General features: G+C 39.0%; 1 protein-coding gene across 6 annotated transcripts in view; it reads left to right on the plus strand.

Moving 5' to 3' along the window:
* Nucleotides 1-12,876: 12,876 nt before the first annotated feature.
* UHRF2 (ubiquitin like with PHD and ring finger domains 2) overlaps nucleotides 12,877-23,370 on the plus strand; it is a 117,545-nt gene continuing 107,051 nt past the window's right edge. For 5 of the 6 annotated variants that reach the window (XM_057313427.1, XM_048223117.2, XM_026506549.4 and 2 more), the window contains exons 1-2: nucleotides 12,878-13,375; nucleotides 19,057-19,290. In XM_057313427.1, coding sequence (XP_057169410.1) covers nucleotides 13,223-13,375; nucleotides 19,057-19,290 — 387 coding nt within the window. In that variant the 5' untranslated portion in view covers nucleotides 12,878-13,222. Of the gene's footprint in view, nucleotides 13,376-19,056; nucleotides 19,291-23,370 lie in introns of all 6 variants that reach the window. The other variant, XM_057313428.1, reaches the window with a different exon arrangement.

Below are 23,370 nucleotides of genomic sequence, written 5' to 3' on the forward strand. Positions count from 1 at the left end.
GTTATACACAACAAATGAATCATTGAAAGCTGCATCAAAAACTAGTGATGGCTAATGGAACCTTATAAAATAAATACATAAATAAGAAGTTTTAAAATTAAAAAAATTAAAAAGAGAAAAGCTCTGAAAAAAACTCATCTAGATTATCTTAAATCTGCAAACTGGAAAAGATCAGATCATTGTATTCTTTCTCACCACTGTTATTTTTGCCAGTGATTTTAATACCATCTTAGATAACTGAATTTTCTAAGATTAATATTCAACATGTGGTTATAATTCATTTAGCTCCTAGCAATCTGAGGTTCTACCTGGATGAACTAAATTTTAAAATCCCTAAATTAGTTTCAAGTGTTTTTCCAATAGCAATTCATCCTTTACTTAGGGTATTTTGCTGTTTACAACTAGCAGTGAGTTGTAATCTTAAAAGGAAAGTAGGTAATGATAGAATTTCAAGTTCATGAGAATGGCAATATCCCATGAACTGAATTGTGTCCCCCTCCCCCCAAATTCAAGTGTTGAAGTCCTAACCCCCAATATGATTGTATTTGGAGATAGGACCTTTAAAGAATTAAGGTAAAATAGGTCATACGGGTGGTACCCTAATTCAATATGACCAATATTCTTTTAAGAAGGAAAGACACCAGGAATGCACGTGCACAGAGGAAAGACCATGTGAAGACAAAACAACTAGGTGGCCATCTGCAAGCCACGAAGAGAGGCCTCAGGAGAAATCAAACCTGCCGACACCTTGATCTTGGATTTCCAGCCTACAAACTATGAGAACATAAATTTCTGTTGTTTAAGCCACCAGTTTGTGGTATTTGGTTATGGCAACCCTATCAAACTAATAAAACATCTGAAGCAATCACCAAGTATTTTTAAGCCACAAATAAAAGCCTACAAATGAGAATAGAAAACAAACAAACAAACAAACCAAACAACACTTCGGGAACCTTGCAAATAATTTAACAGAAAACAATAAACTGGTTCTATACACAACAGCAAATATAATGACTGTGGGGTCTGGATGCTTTAATGACTGACTACATCATGGTTGAATTGACTGCTCCAAAACTGGGCCACATTCAGAGTTGCCATCTTAATCACTATATATGGATTGGGACTGAGTCCAGAAAAGATACAGGGAAATCATACTACTTCTAGTATTGGTCTGATTGGACTTTCTGATTCAAAGGAGACATTCAGGGACATATATTCTATTTCTACTTATATTCCAAGACTATGGGACATATAAAGTTTTTCTCATAATGTTTTAAGGGTTGCTTTGTTGAAGTTACCGAATACAAAATTTGACAAGAGCATGCCCCTGCCTCAATTACATTTACTCTCCTTGAGTTTCTTTTGACGTTTTTGACAATTAAAAGGTAGTTAGCCTTTTTGTTGACTTTGGATAAAGTTGCTGAAGATACACACAATTTCAACCACATTCATTTCTAATTCCAAATCATTTCATGATTTTTTCTCCCATTGATCTATGAATAATTCAGAATAATTGAAATCCTTAAGGAATATATTTTAAGTATAACCCCACTTTTTAAAAATTTGTACCTTGTTTCAATTTGTTCCCATACTTTCATGGTATCAGGAAGCTAAATGAAATGCATTTTGGCTTTTTTTCCCTAGATTTTATTTATTGTATGAGAGAGAGCGTGCATGAGCGGGGGGGAAGGTCAGAGGGAGAGGGAGAGAGGGAAAAGGAGAGGGGCAGAGGGAGAAGAAGACTCCCTCTGGGCAGGGAGCCTGATGCAGGGCTCAATCCCAGGACTCTGAGATCATGACCTGAGCCAAAGGCAGACACTTAACCTATTAAGCCACCCAGGTGCCCTTATTTTGGCTTTTTAAAATTGTACACATAGGGTATTTCAAGGCATGGTAAAAAATCCAATCAGTCTCTTTTTGATCTTCCCATTCACATGTCATTCCAGTCTTTTTTTTTTTTTTTTAAGATTTTATTTATTTATTTGACAGAGATAGAGACAGCCAGCGAGAGAGGGAACACAAGCAGGGGGAGTGGGAGAGGAAGAAGCAGGCTCATAGCAGAGGAGCCTGATGTGGGGCTCGATCCCATAACGCCGGGATCATGCCCTGAGCCGAAGGCAGACGCTTAACCACTGTGCCACCCAGGCGCCCCCATTCCAGTCTTTTTTTATCAAAGATCCTAAACCATACTGTGAGCCAAGTGTCTGCTCATTCTCACCCACCTTTCCCACCCCTGCCTTACTTTAGGGGGTTGGTCTCCCATCCCCTCCTGCATTTGTCCATGTTGTAGCATTTTCTCTGTTGCAACAGAGTGGGATTTGGTTCATTTCATTCCTGGTGGCCTCATGAATTCTAGGATAACTGTCCTCCTTCTCTATTCCCTGTGGTTCCAGTTACATTGGCCTCAGGGAGAGGTGAGATGGTAAGGCTGCTCTTCCATTTACTGCCTTGTCTCTTAATTTCCTGCCTACAGTCCCAACACCACCAACATAAGGCTGCAGAATAGGTACTATGTTTTTCTGAAGAACTGGGAGAAAGCTAGAGGGAATAACAATGTAGGAAAAAACAAAGAACTGGATGCTATACGTCCAAAGAACAGAAATAAGTTCCCTTTAGGGGAGCAGCATAGTTCCTAGACTTGTTTCACCCTCCCTCAAAGGCCCCAGAGAGCCCCTCCTTTTACCTTCACAGTGAGATTCTAATACTGCTTTATAAATATCGTATTCCCTAATACAGGAGTGATATACTAGTCCTAGGCTCTGTGCCTTGTCCCCACTTCCACCTAGAGCTACTCACCTGAGGTTAAACATTTCTCCAAGCCTGCATTGTTATATATAGAATAATAGTACTTAGGATCCTCAGCAAAATTTTGGGACTTAAAGCATACACCCTTTCATGGAACCTTTGATATTTTAGAGGAAAGCTATGCCTCCAAGCTTCTCCTAAGGGAATCTAGTAGAAAACACACATGCACATACATACACACTCATGGGCACACATACGTGTATCACATGTGTGCACATAGCATATGCACGCACATGGTTACACACATGAATATGTATTAACGCACATGCATGTACACATACTATCATACCTTTCCCCAAAATATAGAACCAACCAACCTCTCATCAAGATCCTTAATTGCAGAAGAACCTGCAGAAGCTTTTAAATTTCACTTTTCTTTGTCTCTGACCAGAGAAAGCTCTTATACTGGACTTTCTCCCTAATTAATCTCTGAAAAAGGAGGGAGAAGAGTGGAAGGTTAATTTCTCTATCTAGATCAATGCTAAAGCTAGGATTTACATATTCATTTATACCACCCATGATAGAAATAAGAAGTTCATTTTTTCTAAGAAGGATATCCATATAGCTATGTAAGTGTAGATATGTATAAACATTTGGTATACATAAAATGAACACATTATAAGTAAAATTTTCCATATATAAACTCTTCTGCGGCCACTATCCTGATCATAATACAGAATATTACTATCACCCAGAAGTTTCTCTTGTACTCTCTCGAGTCCTTCATTCTCCAAAGTTTTGACTTCTAACACTATGGATTAAATTTGCATTTTCTTGAACTCTATATAAGAAATCATACAGGATATGGTTTTTGTGTCTGGCATCATTTATTCAACATAATGATTCTGAGATTCATTCACATTGTGGCATATATTAGTAGCCCATTCTTTTTTATTGCTGTGTAGTATTCCATGGTATAAATATACTACAATTTGTTCGTTCATTCTCCTATTTATAGATATTTAGGTGGTTTCCAACTTGGAGCTATTATAACTAAAGCTACTACAAACATTCTTGTATATATTTTATTGGACATATGCATTAATTTCTATTGCATATATACCTATGAGTAGAATCGCTTCTAGGGTAGGTATACAGAAACTGCCCAGGTTTCAAATTTGGTTGAATCAATCTGTGTTCCCATCCTGCAAGGTATGAAAGTCCCAGTTGCTCTTTATTTTTGCTAACACTCAACACTGCCAGTCTTTATCTTTAGTCCATTCTCTCGGGACTTGTGGTAAGTTTTAAGAAACTAAACATTGTTGTGATATTCTTATAAATATTTTATTGCTATGGCTATAAAACAAAACAATAATTCCTAACATCTTTCAGATTGTACCGTGATATATTCTGAGGGATCACTCAAGAAAGTATATAATTTTATCCTAGCTGGGACTAGATAAAATGATACTGGGTCACAAATTTGAGGTAGATCAAAGTTTACCAGCACCAACCGGTCATGTGACAAAAAATTCAGCCTGAACCAGCAAATACATGAAGTGCACTTATAGTAGCAATCTATGGTTAGACTGAGAGATTGATGGCTTATGAGAAATAGAGTAACAAGTTTACTAATGCTATAAAAGATTACCAATGGATAATCTATTACATCTAGGACCAATAGGAGATGGTGTTTTAGATTAATTACAAAGTGGCCATAATTATTTCCCTCTCTACCCCTTTGCAATGAGTCTTTGCAGTTCCTCCTGTCAAGAAGAGGAGTCAATCCTCCCTCTCCTTGAATTTGGGCTGGCCTTGTGACTTGCTTTGTTCAATAAAATCTGATGAATTGACACTGTGCCAATTCTAGGCCTAGGCCTCAAGAGGTCTTTTAGGCTTCCACTGGCTTTTTTAGAACCCTGAACATTCACCATGTGAATAAGCCCAGGCTAAACCCATATGGTTCAGTGACAGATCATTTCAGGTGAGGCCATTCTAGACCAGCCAGCCATCATCTGAAACCTGAAGAGCTGCTCGGTTGAGCCTAGTCCAAATTGTTAACACATAGAATAATGAATCAAATAAATGGCTGTTGTTTTAAGCCTCTAAATTTTGAGGTGGCTTGTTATGCAGCAAAATCTAACAAATACAGGAAGTCTATCACAAGTACTTGATAAAAAAATTCTTAATTATCATTATGAAAAACTCAAACATAAATTGCTTCTGAGTCCTGCCAATAGTTGCTGCTGCTGATAATAGTACTCAACATTCACTGAATGGTATGTTAAGTGCTTATATATGATATCTCACTTAATCCTACCATAAATCTATTAGGTAAACACTAGATTACAGTTGAGAAAACTGAGGTTCGCGTCAGAGTTGACTCCAGAGCTGACTCTAAAGCTTAAGCTATCAGCCACCTCACCACCAGCAGTGGTTTATTCTAACCCAATACTACTTTTACTGATCACGACAATTTAGAGATAGGAAATAGATAGCCAAGAAAAACTATGACTTGCTCAAACCAGTCCCTGCTAACTCCTAGTCTAATGTAGTCTTCTGCTAAATTTTTTTGTAGCTTATAAATTATATGAATGTTCATAATAAAAAATCTCTATGGTAGTTTATAAAAGAAAATATGTAAGCTAATATCGTTTAAAATTTTCTTTCAACAACCTAAAAGGGATAACAAAATTTCCTCACTGTATGGAAACTTCATAAAATGCAATCTTAATAGTACAGTTTTATAGGGAGTACATAGATATATTTGGTTTATTTGCGTAGTGTAAATATCATTTTAGGTACCAGGAAGAAAATGAGAAAATGAGACCGTTATATCACTGTAACTATTTTTGCAATTGTATTGTGATTTTTTTTCTTTCGGCTTTACAAAATTATGTTTTCGATTTAAAACTTAGTGTCTGGGAGTGAGCAGAGAGAAGGCAAATAGTAGATCTTTCTGAGTTTTGGAAATCCTCTGGGATTTCGTAAGAGGATAGAAAGCTTCTTAAAGTGCCTTGTAAATATTATGATTTCCTTGTTGAACTAATGAAACACAAAAATAATTTAGATATGTGTAAATTGGCCAAGCAGAAGTTAGCACTTCGTAATTCATCTCCATCTTAAGCTGACTGGAACCCTATCAGAGAGAACTTCTTCAAGCTCATAATCCAAATCCATAAAATGGACTAAAAATGACAACACTGCTTCCCATTCCAAATTCTTTATTGTTTCAAATCACCAACAGAATCATTTGAATATCAGAATAAATTCTATTGACAGAATGCATTCAGATATGGTGACAAAAACAGAAGAAAGTAACCATTATCAAGTGCCTATGCAAAGAGACTTTGTCTCATTTGGTTCTTGTGGCACTCTATTTCAGATATAGAAATCAAGGCTCAGAGAAATTAAGTAAGTTGCCCAATGCTATGACACTGGCAATTAGCAGATTGCAGAGTCAAATTCAGGTCTCTCCGATTCTAGAGCCCATATTCTTTCCATCATGCTACACACTCTCCTTAAACCCTCATTAAACAAACTAATTACTAAATGGATATGGATCAGTTATAAAGGATTTCTTGCTCATGCAAATCAGCAAAATAATGTCAACATGTGTTTTCAATTGGAAAAGGGGGAAAAACACCTTTCTATAGAATGTACTTATGTTAATAACCTTTCCCATTCACAGGCAATAATCCTCATAGCAAATTAAATATATTAGTGAGATTGAAACACTGTATTTTTTCCTCCGTACTAGTCTAGACAAGAATCTATTTTTTATTACCTCAATTTTCTTATCCTTCTTCATAAATAGCAATAGTTTTTAAAGGTGTTCATCTCTTAGAACCTGGGAATTTAGATGATAAGAAAAGGTACAGCAAAGTTTTTTCTACACAAAAATTATAATTATCTGTATAAAAGAATACATGATTTATCTACCTCCCTGCAAAGAGGAGGTAGGAGGGCATGAGGAAACGCTCTAGAATGATGAAGAAAGTAGTATCTCCACCTTTAGAGGCCTGCAGATTATGCAAATTTGTTTCTTGGTCCAATTAGACACCTGAATAGACTCTAGTTCTTCCCTCCCTCCCTTCCTTCCATCCTTCAATAACCACTTATTAAGTATATCTAGGTACCAAGCACTGACTTTTGTGTTGGAAACAAAGATAAATAGACTAAGTCCCTGTCCTCTAGGGAATCAAAAATTTCATGGAGGAAAGACAGTCATGCAAACAAATTACAGCTCTGAGTTCACTGTTAGAGACATGAACTAAATTTGAGAATACAGGTGCAGCTGGGGAGTATCAGGAAAGGCAGCCTGGAGGAAGTGGCATTTGAGGAAAATCATGACATAGGAGTTGAAATTTTCTAGGCAGAGAAGGCATGGTAAGAAAGAACCTGGCCAAGTTCAAAAGAGGGTGGCTAGAGGGGTCTAAAGACAGGGGTTTACTGACCTTTATCCTCAAGAATAAAAGGTGAAAACTAGAGTCCAATGAGGCTTTCCACAAATCAAAATTTAGTAAATCTGCCAATTTCACTCCTAAATCAGTGTTGCTCAAAATTTCTTAAGGCAAAGGAATATGATAAGGATGGGGTTGGGGGTGGGTAATAACCTAAAGCAACTTAGGGAACATGAGATATCTGTAGTGTTATAATTTTTATATTAGATCTGGGGTCAGCAATTCTGCACCCTGCCACCAATTTTCATAAAGTCTTATCAGAACACAGGCACACCATTCATTTACTTATTAAGAAGCTGCTTTTTATTACAACTGTAGGACAAAAGTTGCAAGATATCATCTGTCCAAAAAACAACATATTCCCCATCTGAACTTTTAATAGGGTTTCCACTAGAGCTATACGTTAATGCAAATAAATCTCAGAAAAATAATATTGAGGTAAAACATGTTTCGATATTATAAAGAATCATGTTACACAAACTGTAAAAAGACCTCAAATTTACTAGTTTTTAGAGATACATATATTAAAAGTATAAAGACAGGCATGACAATAATAAATATCCAATTCAAGACAATGTTTCTCTCTTTGGAAAAGAGAGAGAATGTAAGCAGAGAGGGATTTTAACTACTTGAAATTTCTAAAGCAAGGTGGTGAATACAAAAGTGTTTATTATATTATTCTCTATACCTTTTTTGTATGACTGATGCATTTCTATTTTAAAAACTCTTTGGTTATCCAAAAAAAAATAAAAGGCAAAAGAAAGAAGAAGGAAAAAATTAAGTGGAGAAGTTATAGACGTTTCTATTTCCCCAAAATGGCTGCAACAATATCTTCCATCCCATATGCTCTTCTTACAATATGACTTTTGACACCCCTCCCATCAAGAGGTATGGTCAAAAGAGTATGGTACAGGTGATGCTGTAGGACTTTCAAACAAAGCCATAAAGAGTGATGCACCTTATACTTTGCTCACTGGAATTCTCACCCTTGAAGTCTTCAACTACCATGTAAGGAGCCTGACTACTCTGAGGCAGCTATGCTGTGAGAAAGACCAAACTAGCCCATAGAGAGAAGTCCATGGAGAAGTCCTGAGACTTCCAAGGGAGAGATGCCTAGATAGTTCCCAATTGCTCTAGTCTCCATTCTTCCAATTTTAGTGCATCTGATTATAATAGCATAATAAATTCTAAGCCAGATCTCAAGGCTTTCCAACTGAGCCAATTCAGAACTCCTGTGCTGCAGAAAATGTGAAAGACAGTAACATCACCGTTGTTATTTAAAACCTCCCAAATGCGTTTCACAGAGCAAGCTGTAACTAGAATTGACCCCATCGTTAGAAAATAGAGCCTTACCTGCCTCCAGTGGGGAAATCTGAGCTGAATTGATCCAAAGACCCACAAAGAGGAGGACCAATTCTAGAAGACAGGAGGAGTGCCTGGCTGGCTCAGTTGGTAGAGCATGCGATTCTTGATCTCAGCATTGTAAGTTTGAGCCTCATGTTGGGTGTAGAGATTACTTAAAAATAAAATCTTTTTTAAAAAATTTTTTAGAAGGCAGGAGAAAGCATGTGACTGAAAATATGGATAAATTGTAAGTCCTTAGTGAGAATCCCAGGTCCCCACTTCTTTCTGAGCCATCAAAGAACCAGAGGCACTCATTGCAGGAAAGACAAGGATTATTCTCTGGACAAAATGAATGGAGAAGCCTTGAGAGAAACAAAAGAGGGACAGCTGAAGGGTAAAGAACATTGGCTAAAGATGAAGGACACAAGGGTCTAAGCTCTAACACTGTCATTCATTGATTACATGTCCTTGTTCAAATCGTTTTCTTACTTGTTAGAGAGAAGGTAGACTGGAATGATCTCTAAAGCAGATGTCCACAGTAAAAATTTGTAATTCTATTAAAAAGAAGGAGCATACCCTTTAAAATATAGCCATATTTAAGTAATGAGTCACAATATGAAGTGTTTAGTTCACTTCTCATAACATGTAGTTCTTTTAGAAATAGCACTAGAGATTACAACAAAACCTTCAGTTAAGGCACTTTAATGACACCCTCCCCCCCCCCCCACATACACATGCAAGGGACCAAATGAAAGGGTGTGGGCCATGGTACAGGAAACTGAAGGGATATGCATGAATCTAGGAATGTAGAACTGTTACAATCTGTAGACCCAAAGCAACAAGAGAAAGGGAAGGTTATCAAAACATGGAAGAGTGAGTCAGTAGGAGTAGTGACTTCCCAGGAAGGCAACAACAGCTAGGGATGAACTTTCAGGGGGAAAGCCAGAGGAATAAATATACTGACCTCATTCTTTTAGTTTCCTATTTGTGCTTCCTTCGCACTGGCCAGACTCAACTGGAAGCCTGAGAGCACTGATTCCACTGATATGTTCCTTGCCCTTGGACTCTAGGACAGCAAACAGGTAGAGTGGCTCTGGTGGAGCAAAAGGAAGACCACCAACATAGAAGTGCTGATGAAAAGGTGATAATCGTAGCTTCAGAGAGCCAATTGAAATTCACTTTTTTAATATACATGAAAGTTCTTGACTTTGGGACGTTAGGTGAGAAAACTGGAGATATTCTGTGGTGTGAGGAGTCTAGAATAATTAGTTCAAAAATCTATCTTTTTCTGTTTTGCCTGTTCTGAGTTGAACAAATTTTGAATCATGACTGATGGCATAAATTTCAGTATTTGCTCTTGATCCATAAATAATTCCTCTTTTCTTTGCCTGTTCACATCCAAGTTGTTTTAGCTGCTTATGTGATAATAAAGCATGTTATATCAGAACTGTCTGATATTTTATTTTTTGTCAGAGAACTTCTATCTTGCTTTTTCAACTGAACAACTTCCTAAGTAGGCAAAAAAACATGCAGGGAAAGAGGGGAAACCTTACTTATAGTATGTACTGTGTGGAGAAACACAGAAGGGTGTATTTTGTTACATATAGAATCACTATTTGCAATTACTTATTTATATCCTAAGAAACTTACTACACACATAAGCTTATGTTTCAGGAAGTAATTAATTTGGTCTCCACAGGACAAATATATTTTTTCTGGGTCTCGCACCTCTAAGTCCTGTCCTACCAATCCTTTGGGATCTATATTGCCTAGATTAACACAAATCCTATACAGTCGAAGTAGATACCAGTTTTCACAGTTTTCCCCCAAGAGTTCTCCACCACATTAACAAGGATAAATCCCCTCATGGGGGTGAGTACACAAAGTCTTGACTAGTTCATCTTTCAGAACTTTTCTACTTCCCTTCAAAACGTTGGATTTATATTTCCAATGGTCAGTTATACATCTCCAACTAGTTCAGTTAAAAGCATCACCATCTACCCAAGATACCCATTTTTCTCCCAAACTAGAAACCCAGGAATTTGTCTCAGCATTTCACATTTCCACATCCCTCATAGTCACACATTTTACAAGTCTGGTAGGCGTGATTTTCTAGAATATTCTGGAATTTGCTTTTTCTTCTCTTATCCACTGCCACAATTTTTCACTGAAATTGATACAATTGCCTCTTCACTAAACTTTCTGACTGGTCCCTTAGCTTTTCCCTAAGGCATCCTTCAAAATTCCTTCTGTTATCTTTCCAAATGCATATTTAATTACATCAGTGGACTCCTTAAAATTTTAGTTTCTCCCTGCTGCCTGCAAAATCTGCTTTGAATGCTAATCTTCACCATCCACCCTTCTCCATCTAGTCAACCTTTCTCTGATATGCAATCTCTTTTGACCTGTAAAAATGCACACCTTCTGTTTGTAGGTAACCATTCTCTTCTCTTTGGGCATTCTCTGCTTATCTAAATCCTCTCTGTAATAATAGCATGAAAATAATTTATTGTGTACTACCAAGGGATGGGTGCTCTGCTAAACACTATACGTTCATTAAATGTTATGAACACCATTTTACACTGAGGAAATTAAAACAGGTAACTGGTCCAAGATCACATTTGAAGTAAACATCAAAACCGGGATTATAATTCAGATCTTTCTCAATCTATGAGTTGAACATTTAAATACTGCCCCCATTACAATATGCCATCTAACTTAGGTCAAGTTGTACCCCTATCCTTACACTTCCAGATCATTCTGGTCCCCCTTCTCTCACTGCTAATTACTGTTTAAACTGACAACAAACTACTTAGTACTCAACAATTCTTTAGTATTTTCATCTTTTCTAAATCTTACCTGAACTAGGTTGTAAATTCTCTGTAGCAGGGAATTAAAGAAACTCTTAACATGTCTTCACAAGGGTAGAGCACATTCTTATAATAGCAAATACCTATCCCTCATTGGGGCAGGTTAGAAGTGTGCTTTACATATCTCCATCATCTCATTTACGCATGTAATGAATATTCAATATTTGCTGTACTTAAATCAGGAGCAGACAAGATGAATTATATTTAGAGAATATAAGTGAATGTGAATTTTTCAGCAAGGGCAGAGACCCAAAAAACTTGTATGTATTCCATGTTTTCTGTCTCTTCCATGTTGGGTCATCCTTTTTTTTAATGTTACTTCCGGACTTCGCCAGACTTGTAATTATTTTAATTGGTTATTACAAAATTGCTGCTCTACCTCTACGGTAATAATTAGCACCAGTCTGAATACTCAAGTTGTGGATTTTGGCAAGTATAAAGTACAAATTTTGTTACATGTATTATTTTATATCTATATCCCTTTATATATCTCTACTTTCACATGCTCTCCTCCTTCTTACGAAGACATTTTCATTTTAAATAAACCCACTGTTAGGTAATCCTGTGTTGGGCCTATTTCTGATCATTTATTCCTGGCGGGGTCTTTGGAGTTTTTTCTTCTGACATGTGTAGTTACGCATCCTTTGTAAGTGTTCTCCATGCCCCTTCAATCCGTTAGGTCAAAGGCGCACTAACAAGGTCCAGAAAACAGAAACGTCCGATTCTGGCGAGCGGCCCTCCGGGTGGCAACACCAAAACCTCTGTGGCCAAAGGTCCAGGCGTGAAAGCTTTGGGTCAGAGAGGGCGATACCAGCGGGACCAGCGGGACCAGCGGCCTGCGGACCCGAAGCCTCCACCTCGACCCAGCCGCGGGAAACCACAGGAAGCAGGTTTCCGCGCGAAGACAGCATTCGGGCTCGGCGGGAAATTCGGGCCCGGTAGGAAGTTACCGAAGCAGAAGCGTCCTCGGTCCTTCCCGGGCGGCAGGTCCCGCCAGGCCGCGGGGCGGGCCGCGTTCGGCTGAGCGCGGCAGAACAAGCTCAGTTCCTTCTGGGCTTTCTCAGAAATTTAGGCCGCACCCGCCCGCACCCCCATTTTCATGATCATACAAGTGCACGTCAGAGTTGCTTATTTTGGATGTGTTTTTGAGACCACAGAAACGTATCCGCTTAGGCCTGAGGAGTCGCTAGCGCCCTGGGTCCCAAACACAGGACTAACACGGGAACCCGTGCCGTGAGCTTTGCAACCGCGCGAAACCTTCAGACTAGAGGGCGTTTTCAGGGCCCAGGTGCTGGAGAAGGGGCGAGTAACGGCTCTCCGCAGCCCCGCCCCTCCACCCCGCCCTCCCCGCACCCGCCCATTTTAGTTCTCTCGGGGCTGTAGCCTTCCCTCCCCGCCCCCTCACCCCCCGCTGCTTCCTCTTTAAGGCGGAGCCGGGCGTCGATCTCGCGAGATCCGGGTTGGCGCCGTGACCTCCATGTGGGAGCTAGAGCTCTATAAGTAAACACTCCGTGCAGCGCAGACAAGGCTTCTTCCTATTTGTGAGGCGGGGGCTGCGGTGGCGGCGGCCCCTGCGTCTGGTTCCGGTTTCCTTTCCTTCTCAGCTCCGGGCAGGCGCGCGGGTTAAGAGTCGCCGCCTCCTGTGGGGTCCCGGCATCTGGTCGGTTTCCCTCGTTTGTGTGCGCGCTCGCCTGCCGCCCGCGGAGAGCCGGAGCCGCTGGAGAAGCGGGCCGGGCGGGGCGCGGCGTCCGGAACGCAGGGGGAGACAAAGCCGGGCCAGCCCCCTCTCCCGGCGCCAAGATGTGGATTCAGGTTCGCACCATCGACGGCTCCCAGACGCGCACCATTGAGGACGTGTCTCGCAAAGCCACAATTGAGGAGCTGCGCGAGCGGGTGTGGGCGCTGTTCGACGTGCGGCCCGAGTGCCAGCGCCTCTTCTACCGGGGCAAGCAGGTGAGGCGTGCCCACCGCACCCCTCGGGAAGCCCGGGGAAAGGGCTACAGGGCGCCGCCGGAACGCGTAGGCTGGGCGGGCCCGAGGGCTTGGTCCGCCGCGCGCGTAGAGAGCACCTGGCTCCCCTTCGGGTGGGCAGCCCGGGAGGCTCAGAGTGCAGGCCCAGGGCCCGCCGAGGGGGCGCAGCGGGGTCCCTATCAGCCCCAAAGTGCAAGTGCGGCTGGCAGGGTCAGAGGCGGAGGCACCCAGAGCGCGGAGACCTCAGCCTCCCCCCCTTTTCTCAATGGGCCAGTACAGCCCGCCGGAGTGCCTGGGTTCCCTCGCTTCCCGCGCTCGGCGGGGTCGGCGCCCCTGGAGGCGGGGAGGGCAGCGGGCTCTGGCGGCCATGCCACAGTGCTGGTGGGGAGGGCCGACAGCCCCGGCTCCCGGCAGCGCAGACCCGGCTAACGGCTCACATTGCTTCCGTGGCTCGTCTGCGCTCCCGGCTTCCGAATAGGAGGGGGGAAACTTACAGCTCGCTTCCTCTTAGGCAGGAACCCTAGTTCTGACTCTTAACTGCGAAGGGGTCTGAACACACTAAAGATTCGAAGCGTTTCCAAAACTTCTGGCTCCCCTCCGTCATCTTCTCTTCTAGAATTGGAATCTGTCTTGAAGATTAGGGACTTGGACTGAAGGAGCGAGCTATTGATGTAATTCGGCATCGGGTTTAAACTCCCAGGTGTAGGCAAGGTAGGGGAGTTAATCCCAGAATGGAAAGGAGTATGAAAGACTGTTTTGCTCTTTTTGCTTCTCACCTTCTGATGTAGTCCCCCTCACACAAGCTTTTAAAACAGCAACTGGAGCATAGCCAGCGGTACATACTTGAAGGCTGAAAGTGGTTTTGGCAGTGAGGGTGTCTGTGGGTGTCTCTGGTAGTTGTATGGTATGGCCATGCTCTGGCCCATTGAAGATTTTTCCTCTCCGACAGGTCCATACCTAGAGACCAAGCCTACCTAATTTTGTTAGTTAGTTTGTTTCGTTTTGTTTTTCCGTTTTTTTCTCCACTAGAAAGGTGGCATTCTCCAGTTGGATAGACCACAGTTTGGCTTCAGTTCTGTGGTTTGGAATAAATGTACTCTTTGATTTGGTGGAAGTAGCATTTTCCTATAGCCACAAAGGATTTGAAAGGAATATTTTTCTTCCCTTCATAGGCTTAGCTTCAAAAACTGCCCAGAAATGTTAGAGTAACAAGATTATTATACTCTGAGAGAGAAAGAGTCAGGGTTTATTTTAATTTGTTGTTAAATAAATGATAACATCTTTGATAGGTGTCTGACGCTGTTTTATATTGATCCTTTACTGTTAGACTTGTAAAAACAGGTGTTCAATTTAGTTGTAAACTTTGCTTTTGAAATCATGTGTGTTAAACACTATGTAGCTTTGTATTGCTGATACCTTTTTATCTATTGGTCAAAGATAAAAATTATGTAATCAAGTCTTCTGAATTTTATTTTCTAGCTAGGAATATAGTAGTACATGAATTGCTGGGATACTTTGACTTTACAAGAGATAGAAATGAAGCGTGAGAATTGTGTTTTCTGGGAAACACTCCTAAAGTCTAATTATCGAATATGCTACTAAAAGAAAACGTGGCACCTGGCTGTCTTGAGGAAGAAGTAGAAATTGAGTTAAATTCAGGTCAACAAAGTAGACTTCCGGTAAACCAGGAAACTTGTTCCGGATTTAGGGAAAAAGTGTTGAGGATAATCACCCTTTTGTACTTCTTCCCCCAGGACAGTTGATAACTCACCGCTTTTGATTTCTTCGGCTCAATTATAAACCAGTAAGGATGAGGAATGGAACTTTGGTGCCCCATTGAGCTGAAGACAGAAGGAAGACACTGCTTCAGCTGTGTTTACTTTGTGAGCTGAGGAACAGCCATGGCAGTGGTTACTACCTCCATTCTCTTTTACTCTTTGGAGTTCACAGTCCATGGACAAAGTAGTAGGTCTATAGCAGACAACTATTGGATTGGCATCACAGGGCTGCCCCTAGCCTATAAAATGCCTTTGTGCTTATTTGAAAAAGGCACTCCTTTACTACCACATAGTGAAAAATGTCATAAATCAAATTTACAGTATCTGTGATGTAAATGGTGGTACCCTTTGCCTTTATTCCCCACCCCTTTTATGTTAGGTTTGTTGCTTTTAGTCTTTGATATATACCAGAATCACTTGTGGATATTAATTATAAGTTCTCAACCCACCCCAGAATTGCAAGTGGTTGAATTTAACAAGACCCCATGGGAGATTCTGATGGCCACCAGAGTTTGAAAATGGATGTTGAAGAATAGTCAGTCTCCTAATTTCTTACTATTCAAGGTATGGTCCCTGAATCAGCAGGACCTGCAGCATTAGCTTCACCTGGGAGCCTCACACCTATTGAAGTAGAATCCAAATTTTTAACAAAGGCCCCAGGTAATTTCTAGCAAATTAAATTTGAAAAACAGTAATTGTGTAATTGACTCCACTTTTGAGGGTCAAGATAGAGGGCAGCAATTGCAGGGCTATAAAAGTTCTGGTTAGAGTAGGGTAACCTCACTTGGATATTACTGTGGGAGGTTGAGCGTGCATCCTGGGGATTAGGTCTTTAAGGAAGAGTTACATTGATGGATCTCTAAATATTTTGAGAATCCAGAGCTTTTCCTACTTTGAAAGTATTCTGTCACTTCCCCTCATTCTTTTGTTTATACCACTGTAGGTGGGACATGAACCAGAGCTGAAGGAAAACTGAGTAGTACCCTTTTAAAAGCCCCTGGATTCTTTATTTTTACATGGAATACAAAGTAAAAGCATTTGCCTATTTAAAGGGGAGAGAGAAAGTGTGTGTCATATCTATATTATATATATGATATGAAAGATACATGAAAGTTGTTAAGGGATGCAGGTTGAGGGCATTGTTATCAGTAACCCCTTGGGAATGACCTCTCCCATTGCCTTCTCAGCTATTGCCAGTTGGTGTTTCCTTCCTAGTTTTACTTCCCATCACTGTTGCAGTTCTTCCTGTTACCTGGAATTTCTTACTTCAACCCCATATACATGCAAGACTGAAGTCTGGCCAACAAAAAAAAAAAAAAAACACCCCAAAAATAAACACTCTAGGGCCATTCTTGCCCCTCTAGTATTTTAAATACTGCACTCCCATGTTCTAGGATGGCAGTTCCCAAACATTTTCAGCTATGAGACACTGATGGACTATGGTTACATGCCTGAAACTCACGGGTGTTTGTGATTTCTAAGTGATTCAATCCCTTCTCCACTTGGGGTATAATATAAGTGGCAATAACTTCCAGTCTACACTTCAATTAAATTTGGGAGAACTTCACTAGTTTTCAAGTAGCAATTCATTCACAAAAGCCTAGCTGTGTGGAAGTTACTACGCAATGGATAGTAATCACTATTTTATGAAAACTGGAAGAATACGTATGAATTAGGGGAGAAGTAGATACTCTGGGTAAAAGTGGCTGTTTTAACAAGCATGAATAATTGAAGGAAAAGTTATATGTTAATGTGGGCCTAACGTCTACAATAGGACCTCATGCCTTGATATGCTTAGTGTTTTCCTGACTGAAGACATTGCTCTTCCTTTCAAACCAAGTACCATTTGAAGCAGCTTATATTATTTTGGCCAGTCACTTAGTAGAAACTTGTCAGAGGGATTTGAGTATAAGAATGTCCCCGCTGTCCCTCTGACTCTTGTGCCTCAGATTTCAAAGGAAAATTGTGGAAGCACTTTGAATTTCCAATTATTTTACCATCTTCACAGCTTTCTTCATTTTGGGAGATGTCCTTCCAGTTAATTGCATATTGTGTTACTGGGTTTTTTGTTTGTTTTGCAGTTCTATACTGTTAAAAGTTTGTTTTTTCTTCTACTTGGACATTCATAATGTGCAACAGTTGTATGTTTAATCAAGTTGTACTTTTTCAACTGATTCAGAATTGGTATGTCTTACTTTTTGGGGAGAAAGGGGTATTGGAGAATGTCAAAATGAAGGTGTGAATGTTTAGTTATATGTTTAGTATAGTTTTTTTGCTCCTTGAATTTTTCTCTGGGAGTTGAAGATTAGGTGGGAGTTGTGTTTCTTTTTTTCTTTTTCTTTTTTTTAAAGAAGGTAAGCAATATTAACAATTTCTAATCCCTGTAAGGGCTTATTTGCTTGTTGACTTGGGAAACTCCTTAGGCTTTTTTGGAATAAGCATGTGAACCAACCTATGAGATAGTGTCTAATATCCCCACTGGGAAATTTGTGAATTGTTTAATCACTTATTGTAGTAAAAATTGTGAATATCTAGAATATGTAGGGTTGTGCTAGATGTGTTTTGGGACCACTTGAATTAAAATTATTTATCCAGTATATTGTAAGTTTATCGTTTAAGGACAAACTTATTCATTCCCTTTGGTGGACTTTGGAAATATGGTCTTATTGTGTTAAGGAGTTGAGGACGAGGACGGGTTTTATATACAAAGAGGGGAAAAATGAACAGTGGTTAAATTGGTGATGTTTCTGGGGAAATGATAGTTTTGATCTTCAAGGAGTTTTTCTTACTGTATTATGGTAAAATGGCCAACTGAATTTTATAAAGAAACAAAATGGAAACTATTAGTTTTCAAGGGTTTCTGGAACAAAGCCACCAAAACCTAGGTGGCTTAAAACAATAGAAATTTATTGTCTCCTGTTTCCAGAGGCTGTGAGTCTGAATTCAAAGTATGAGCAGGGCCATGTTCTCTCTGATGTTTCTAATAGAGACTCCTTCCTTGTTTCCTTCAGCTTCTAGTGTTACTAGGAATCCTTTGTAAATTCCTTGGTTTGTAGATGCAATGCTCCAGTCACATGACTGCCTTCACATCTTCTGTGGTCCAAATTTACACTTTTCATAGGGATGTCGATTACAGTGGATTAGGGCCCACCCAATGTGACCTAATTTTAACTTGATTACTGCTATAAAGACCCTGTTTTCAAATACATACTGAGATATTTGGGATTAGGACTTTAGTATAATGGGGAGGAGGGGTTGTCACAATTTAATCCATTGCAGAGACCTTGCCAAAATATGGGTAAGTTGCAAGATAATTTATTCATTATTCATCCTGGAAGACTTTTCATGATACAACTTGACAACCTTTACAAATGGATAGAATTAGAGAACTTCAGGCAAGTGGAATAGCATGACCAGCACTTGTAATTCCTGCTTTAATTTTTTTTCTGCTTGATTTAAAAAAAAAAAAAATTGCTGACAGTGCTTCAGAAACATAAAATTGTTAAATGTCTTCATGAGCACAGGTCATAAAACCACTCACCTTCAAAATTCACCTTTCTTACAGTGGATTCAGGTACTGTTAATTTAAATAAGACTTGGGGAGAAGTTTGGGGTTTTTCTGCCTACATGTTGAAGTCATGTAAGCAATGATATATGTTTGGTTTCATTGGCTATTCATTTTCCTGATAGCTAATATGGAATGATTGTCAAGAATTTATCGAGGTCTTGAGATGCTGCTGCCATCAGAGGCCATAAAGTAATAGGAATGGTTTCAGGATCACTAAATTGTATTGCTGTGAGTTTTAATAATTTGGGTAACTAAAGATGTGGAAAGATCAAGTTTTGAGAGAAGCATTTTAATCTTTTTTTATCCTTTTTTTCCAGTTGGAAAATGGATATACTTTATTTGACTATGATGTTGGACTGAATGACATAATTCAGCTACTAGTTCGCCCAGACCCTGATCTTCCTAGCACATCTAAACAGATTGATGTACAGGCCAAACCCTGTTCTAATAGCCCACCTAAAGTAAAGAAAACCCCAAGGGTGGGACCTTCTAGTCAGCCGTCTACATCAACTTGTGATTTTCTTATTGATCCTGGCATTGGGCTATATAAGGTATGTTGTCTTCTTTGGACTTGATAGTTGTGAAAATACAGATGTCTCTTTAGGATGTTGCAAATAAGTGAAGATTGATTGTCATTTGAAAGTAAAGACTGAGCTATTGATACTTTAACTTCTAAGTCTTTAAAAATTGTGCAATATGTAGATAAATGTATAAAATGTAAGTACAGCCTAAAAATACAAAGCAAAAACCTGTGTAATTCCACTGAGGTTAAGTAGAATAATGCCAGTTCCTTTTTAAAGCCACTACTAGAACATATCTCCTTTAAGAGGTAAACTAATTCCGATTATTCTGATCTTTTTTGTTTTAGTGTTGCTACTTTTGTTATCTCTAAAAAATGTTTTGTCTTGCCTATATTTGAAGTTTATCTAACAGAATTCTATTTTTTCTCAGCTTTGATTTTCATTTTATTAACATGCCATAATATAGTCAGTCAATGATTAATAGATAAATTTGGGCTTTTCCCAGTTCCACCTGTTTTGAACCTTCTTTGTGTATCCTGGTGCACTGTTCTAGAATTTCTTTAGGAATTTTTACCTAGAAATGGAAGTGCCGGTTCACTCACAGGATACTGCCAAATTGCTCTCTACTGTGTTCTGTTGGTCTGCTTGTGTATCCCTATGTTTGTGCTCTTGTAAGTACTGTATGTAGCCTAGTAGACTGTTATCTCCCTATCCCATATCTCCCAAATCTATGTCTTGGTGTTCAGCTTTTAACACTTGCATGTAAAAATTTTAGAATTAGCTTGTCATACTCTACAGATAAGTAATACAGGATTTGATGGGGATTGTACCTATAAAATAGCTTGCAGAATTGACAACTTTATGATGTTGAGTCCTTCATTCATGGACATGATAGATGTCTCCACTAACTTAGATCTTTGATAGCTTTATCAGTTTTCTTTACATATCTTATTTCTAGTGGTTGCATTTTTAATACTATTATAAATGGTTATCTTTTAAAATCGTGATGTTTGCCTACATATAGAAATGCAGTTGATACATTTATTGACCCTTGTATCTACCAACATTTTCAAATTCTAGTAAATTTTGTAGAAATAATTGAATGACAGTTTTGCTTCATCCTCTCCTATCCTTAAGATTGTATTTTCTTAATTCTTAGCGGTTGGGACAAATTGGGACCAAGCCTCAATTTTTCAGAGCATTTTTAAGGCTAAAAATTAAAAACTAGTAATTGAAGTAAATTAGTGAAGAAAATGCAAATAAAGATAATTTTTGATATAAGGAAAAATGGAAACAAATCCTATGTATAGAATTAAGAAAACTGGCCAAGAGCTATATCTCAAAAGTATCTGGCCTAGATGGCTACACTGATGAATTACCTTAAACCTCTAAAGAATAGATAATATAATTATCTAAATTGACCCACAACTTAAAAAAAGGAAAGCTTCCCATTGCTTTTTAAATTTAATATAACACTGATATTGGTGTGCTTTTTGTTATATTTTAGTATCACTACATATTGATGTAAAACTGAAGTTATATTTAGCAAATAAAATTATGGCTGTATGTTAAAAGAATAATACCTTGACAAAGGATGGTTTGTCAAGAAGTGGGCTAGATCGTTATTTGAATTTTTTTTTTTTAAATATAGAGATGTTTCAGGTATATAGCTTTATAATTTGCCTTCTAAAATTCAGGTTTACAGCTTTATAATTCGATACACTACAAGGTGATCACCACCATAAAGTCTAGTTACCATCCGTTACCACACAGTCGACCCCCTTTGTCCATTTTACCCAACCCCCAATATAGTAATATTAATATAATTCATCATAGTAATAAGCCAAAAAAACCCAAACGATCTAATCTAAAAAAGAGATGCATTTCTGATTTTTTAAAAAAATCCTTCGTAAGTAGAACAGATGGAATACACAAATATTTTAAACTGTACCAGCATCATGCTTAATGGTGGGGAAAAGCCAGAAGCATTCTCATTAAAGACAGGAGTCAGACGAGGAAGCCAGTTAATGCTGTTACTTAACATCTTTCTACATGGAGATAGGCAGGAGAACAACAAAGTGTAAATATTGAGAATGCAAAGTTATTATTTATGGCTATCTGGAAAAGCTAAGAAGATAAACATATTAGAGTGTTACAAGCAATCAGTAAGGTGGTTCTTTAAATACTAATAGCTTTCCTTGCTATAATCATTTAGTAAAAGAAAAAACTTTATAATAAAATGTAGAGTCTGGGAATAAAGTTACATGACATGGGCAAGACTTCTATCAACTAAAACAATGCTATTTATGTATTCAAAATTTAGAATTTTTTTTAAGATTTGAGAGAGCGTGAGCAAGCACAGCAGGGAGTGGGGGGCAGAGGGAGAGGGAGAAGCAGGCTCCCTGCTAAGCAGGGAGCCCAACGAGGGGCTGCATCCCAGAACCCCAGGATTGTGACCTCAGCCAAAGGTAGACACTTAATTGACTGAGCCACCCAGGTGCCCCAGAATTTAGAATTCTTAATGTCTATTTCCATATTGTCTACAGCACCTACTGATATCATCCCTCTGAGTAAACAGTATTTTCTATGTGTTTTTTGTTTTGTTTGTTTGTTTTTAAGATTTTATTTGAGAGCGAGAATGTAAGAGTGGGTTGAGGGACAGAGGGAGAAGTAGATTCCCTGCTGAGCAGGGAGCCCACTGCGGGGCTTGATCCCAGGATTCTGGGATCATAACCTGAGCCGAAGCCAGACACTTAACCAACTGAGCCACCCAGGCGCCCCTCTGTTTTCTAAATAAACTTGTTTTAGAACAATTTTAGATTTATAGCATAATCGGGTAGATACTACAGAGTTTCCATATATCCCACTTCTGGTTTGCCTTGTTAACTAATATTTTACATTAATATGATACATTAGTTATAAATGAACCATATCTCCTTAGCTTTTATCTAACATCCTTTTTCTATTCCAGAATCCCATCTAGGATGCCACATTATATTTACATTAGTGCTATACTAAATAGTTGTTGAATCTCCTTAGGTTCCTCTTGGCTGTGACAGTTTTTCAGACTGACTTTGTTTTTGAAGACCTTGACATTTTCGAGGAGTACTGGTCAGATATTTTGTAAAGTACCCTTCTATTAGGATTCATCTTATTTTCCTCATCATTAGACTGGATTTACATATTTTTTGGAGGAAGACCACAGAGGTAAAGTGCTATTTTTATCACATTCTATCTAGGGTACAAACTACCAACATTCTATGTGCTAATTATAGGTTAGATTTTTACATCAGTAGTAACTTACCATACTGTTGATGTGAACTGTAATCACCTGGCTGATGAGGTAGCATTTGTCAAGTTCCTTCACTCTGAAGTTACTCTTCCCCTACCCCTTTTTCATACTGTATTCTTTGAGATGAAGTCCCTATATGCTGCCCACAGATAAGGAGGTGGGTTAGTTACAAACTCCACTTCTTGAGGGTGGATTATCTACAGAATGTATTGGGAGTTCTACATGGGAGACTTGTCTCTTTTCCCCCATTTATTGAGTTAGTCATTCACATCAGTAGGGATATTTTCCCCTCTGTGTCCCTTTGATATACCTCCATTATTGTGGGGGTGTTTTGTTGCTTTTGTTGAAGCACTTTCTGGAACTAGAAGATGCACCAGGCTCATCTTAGTTATTTCTTGCCGCAGTCCTGGAATCAACCATTTCTTCAAGGAGCCTTGATTCTTTTAATTGGAGAATGCTATTAGAAACCAAGATCTAGAGTCTAGGTATGTTCTTTGCTACTAGAGTATCGTTGTTTTTAGGGCCCCCAGCTGACAGACTAAGGAAGTATATGTATGTATGTATAAGAACTCCTATATATCCCTTATCAATAAGTATATAGCCATCTGTATATTAAGCTTACATTATTTTAACTATTTGGTTAAGGGCAATAGTTCAGAAGCTGCTGCTTTTGGCTTAATATGTTTTGGGCAGTGAAGGCATGAATTTGTTTTCAAAGAGGGCCAGTTTATATAGGTATCCATAGGTCTGAACTTAAGGTTAAGAATTTCTAGTCAACTTAAATTCTTTCTGTTAAGTAGGGCTGCCTAGTTAAGTAG

Source organism: Ursus arctos, unplaced genomic scaffold (assembly GCF_023065955.2).
Source record: "Ursus arctos isolate Adak ecotype North America unplaced genomic scaffold, UrsArc2.0 scaffold_18, whole genome shotgun sequence".
Taxonomy (NCBI): domain Eukaryota; kingdom Metazoa; phylum Chordata; class Mammalia; order Carnivora; family Ursidae; genus Ursus; species Ursus arctos.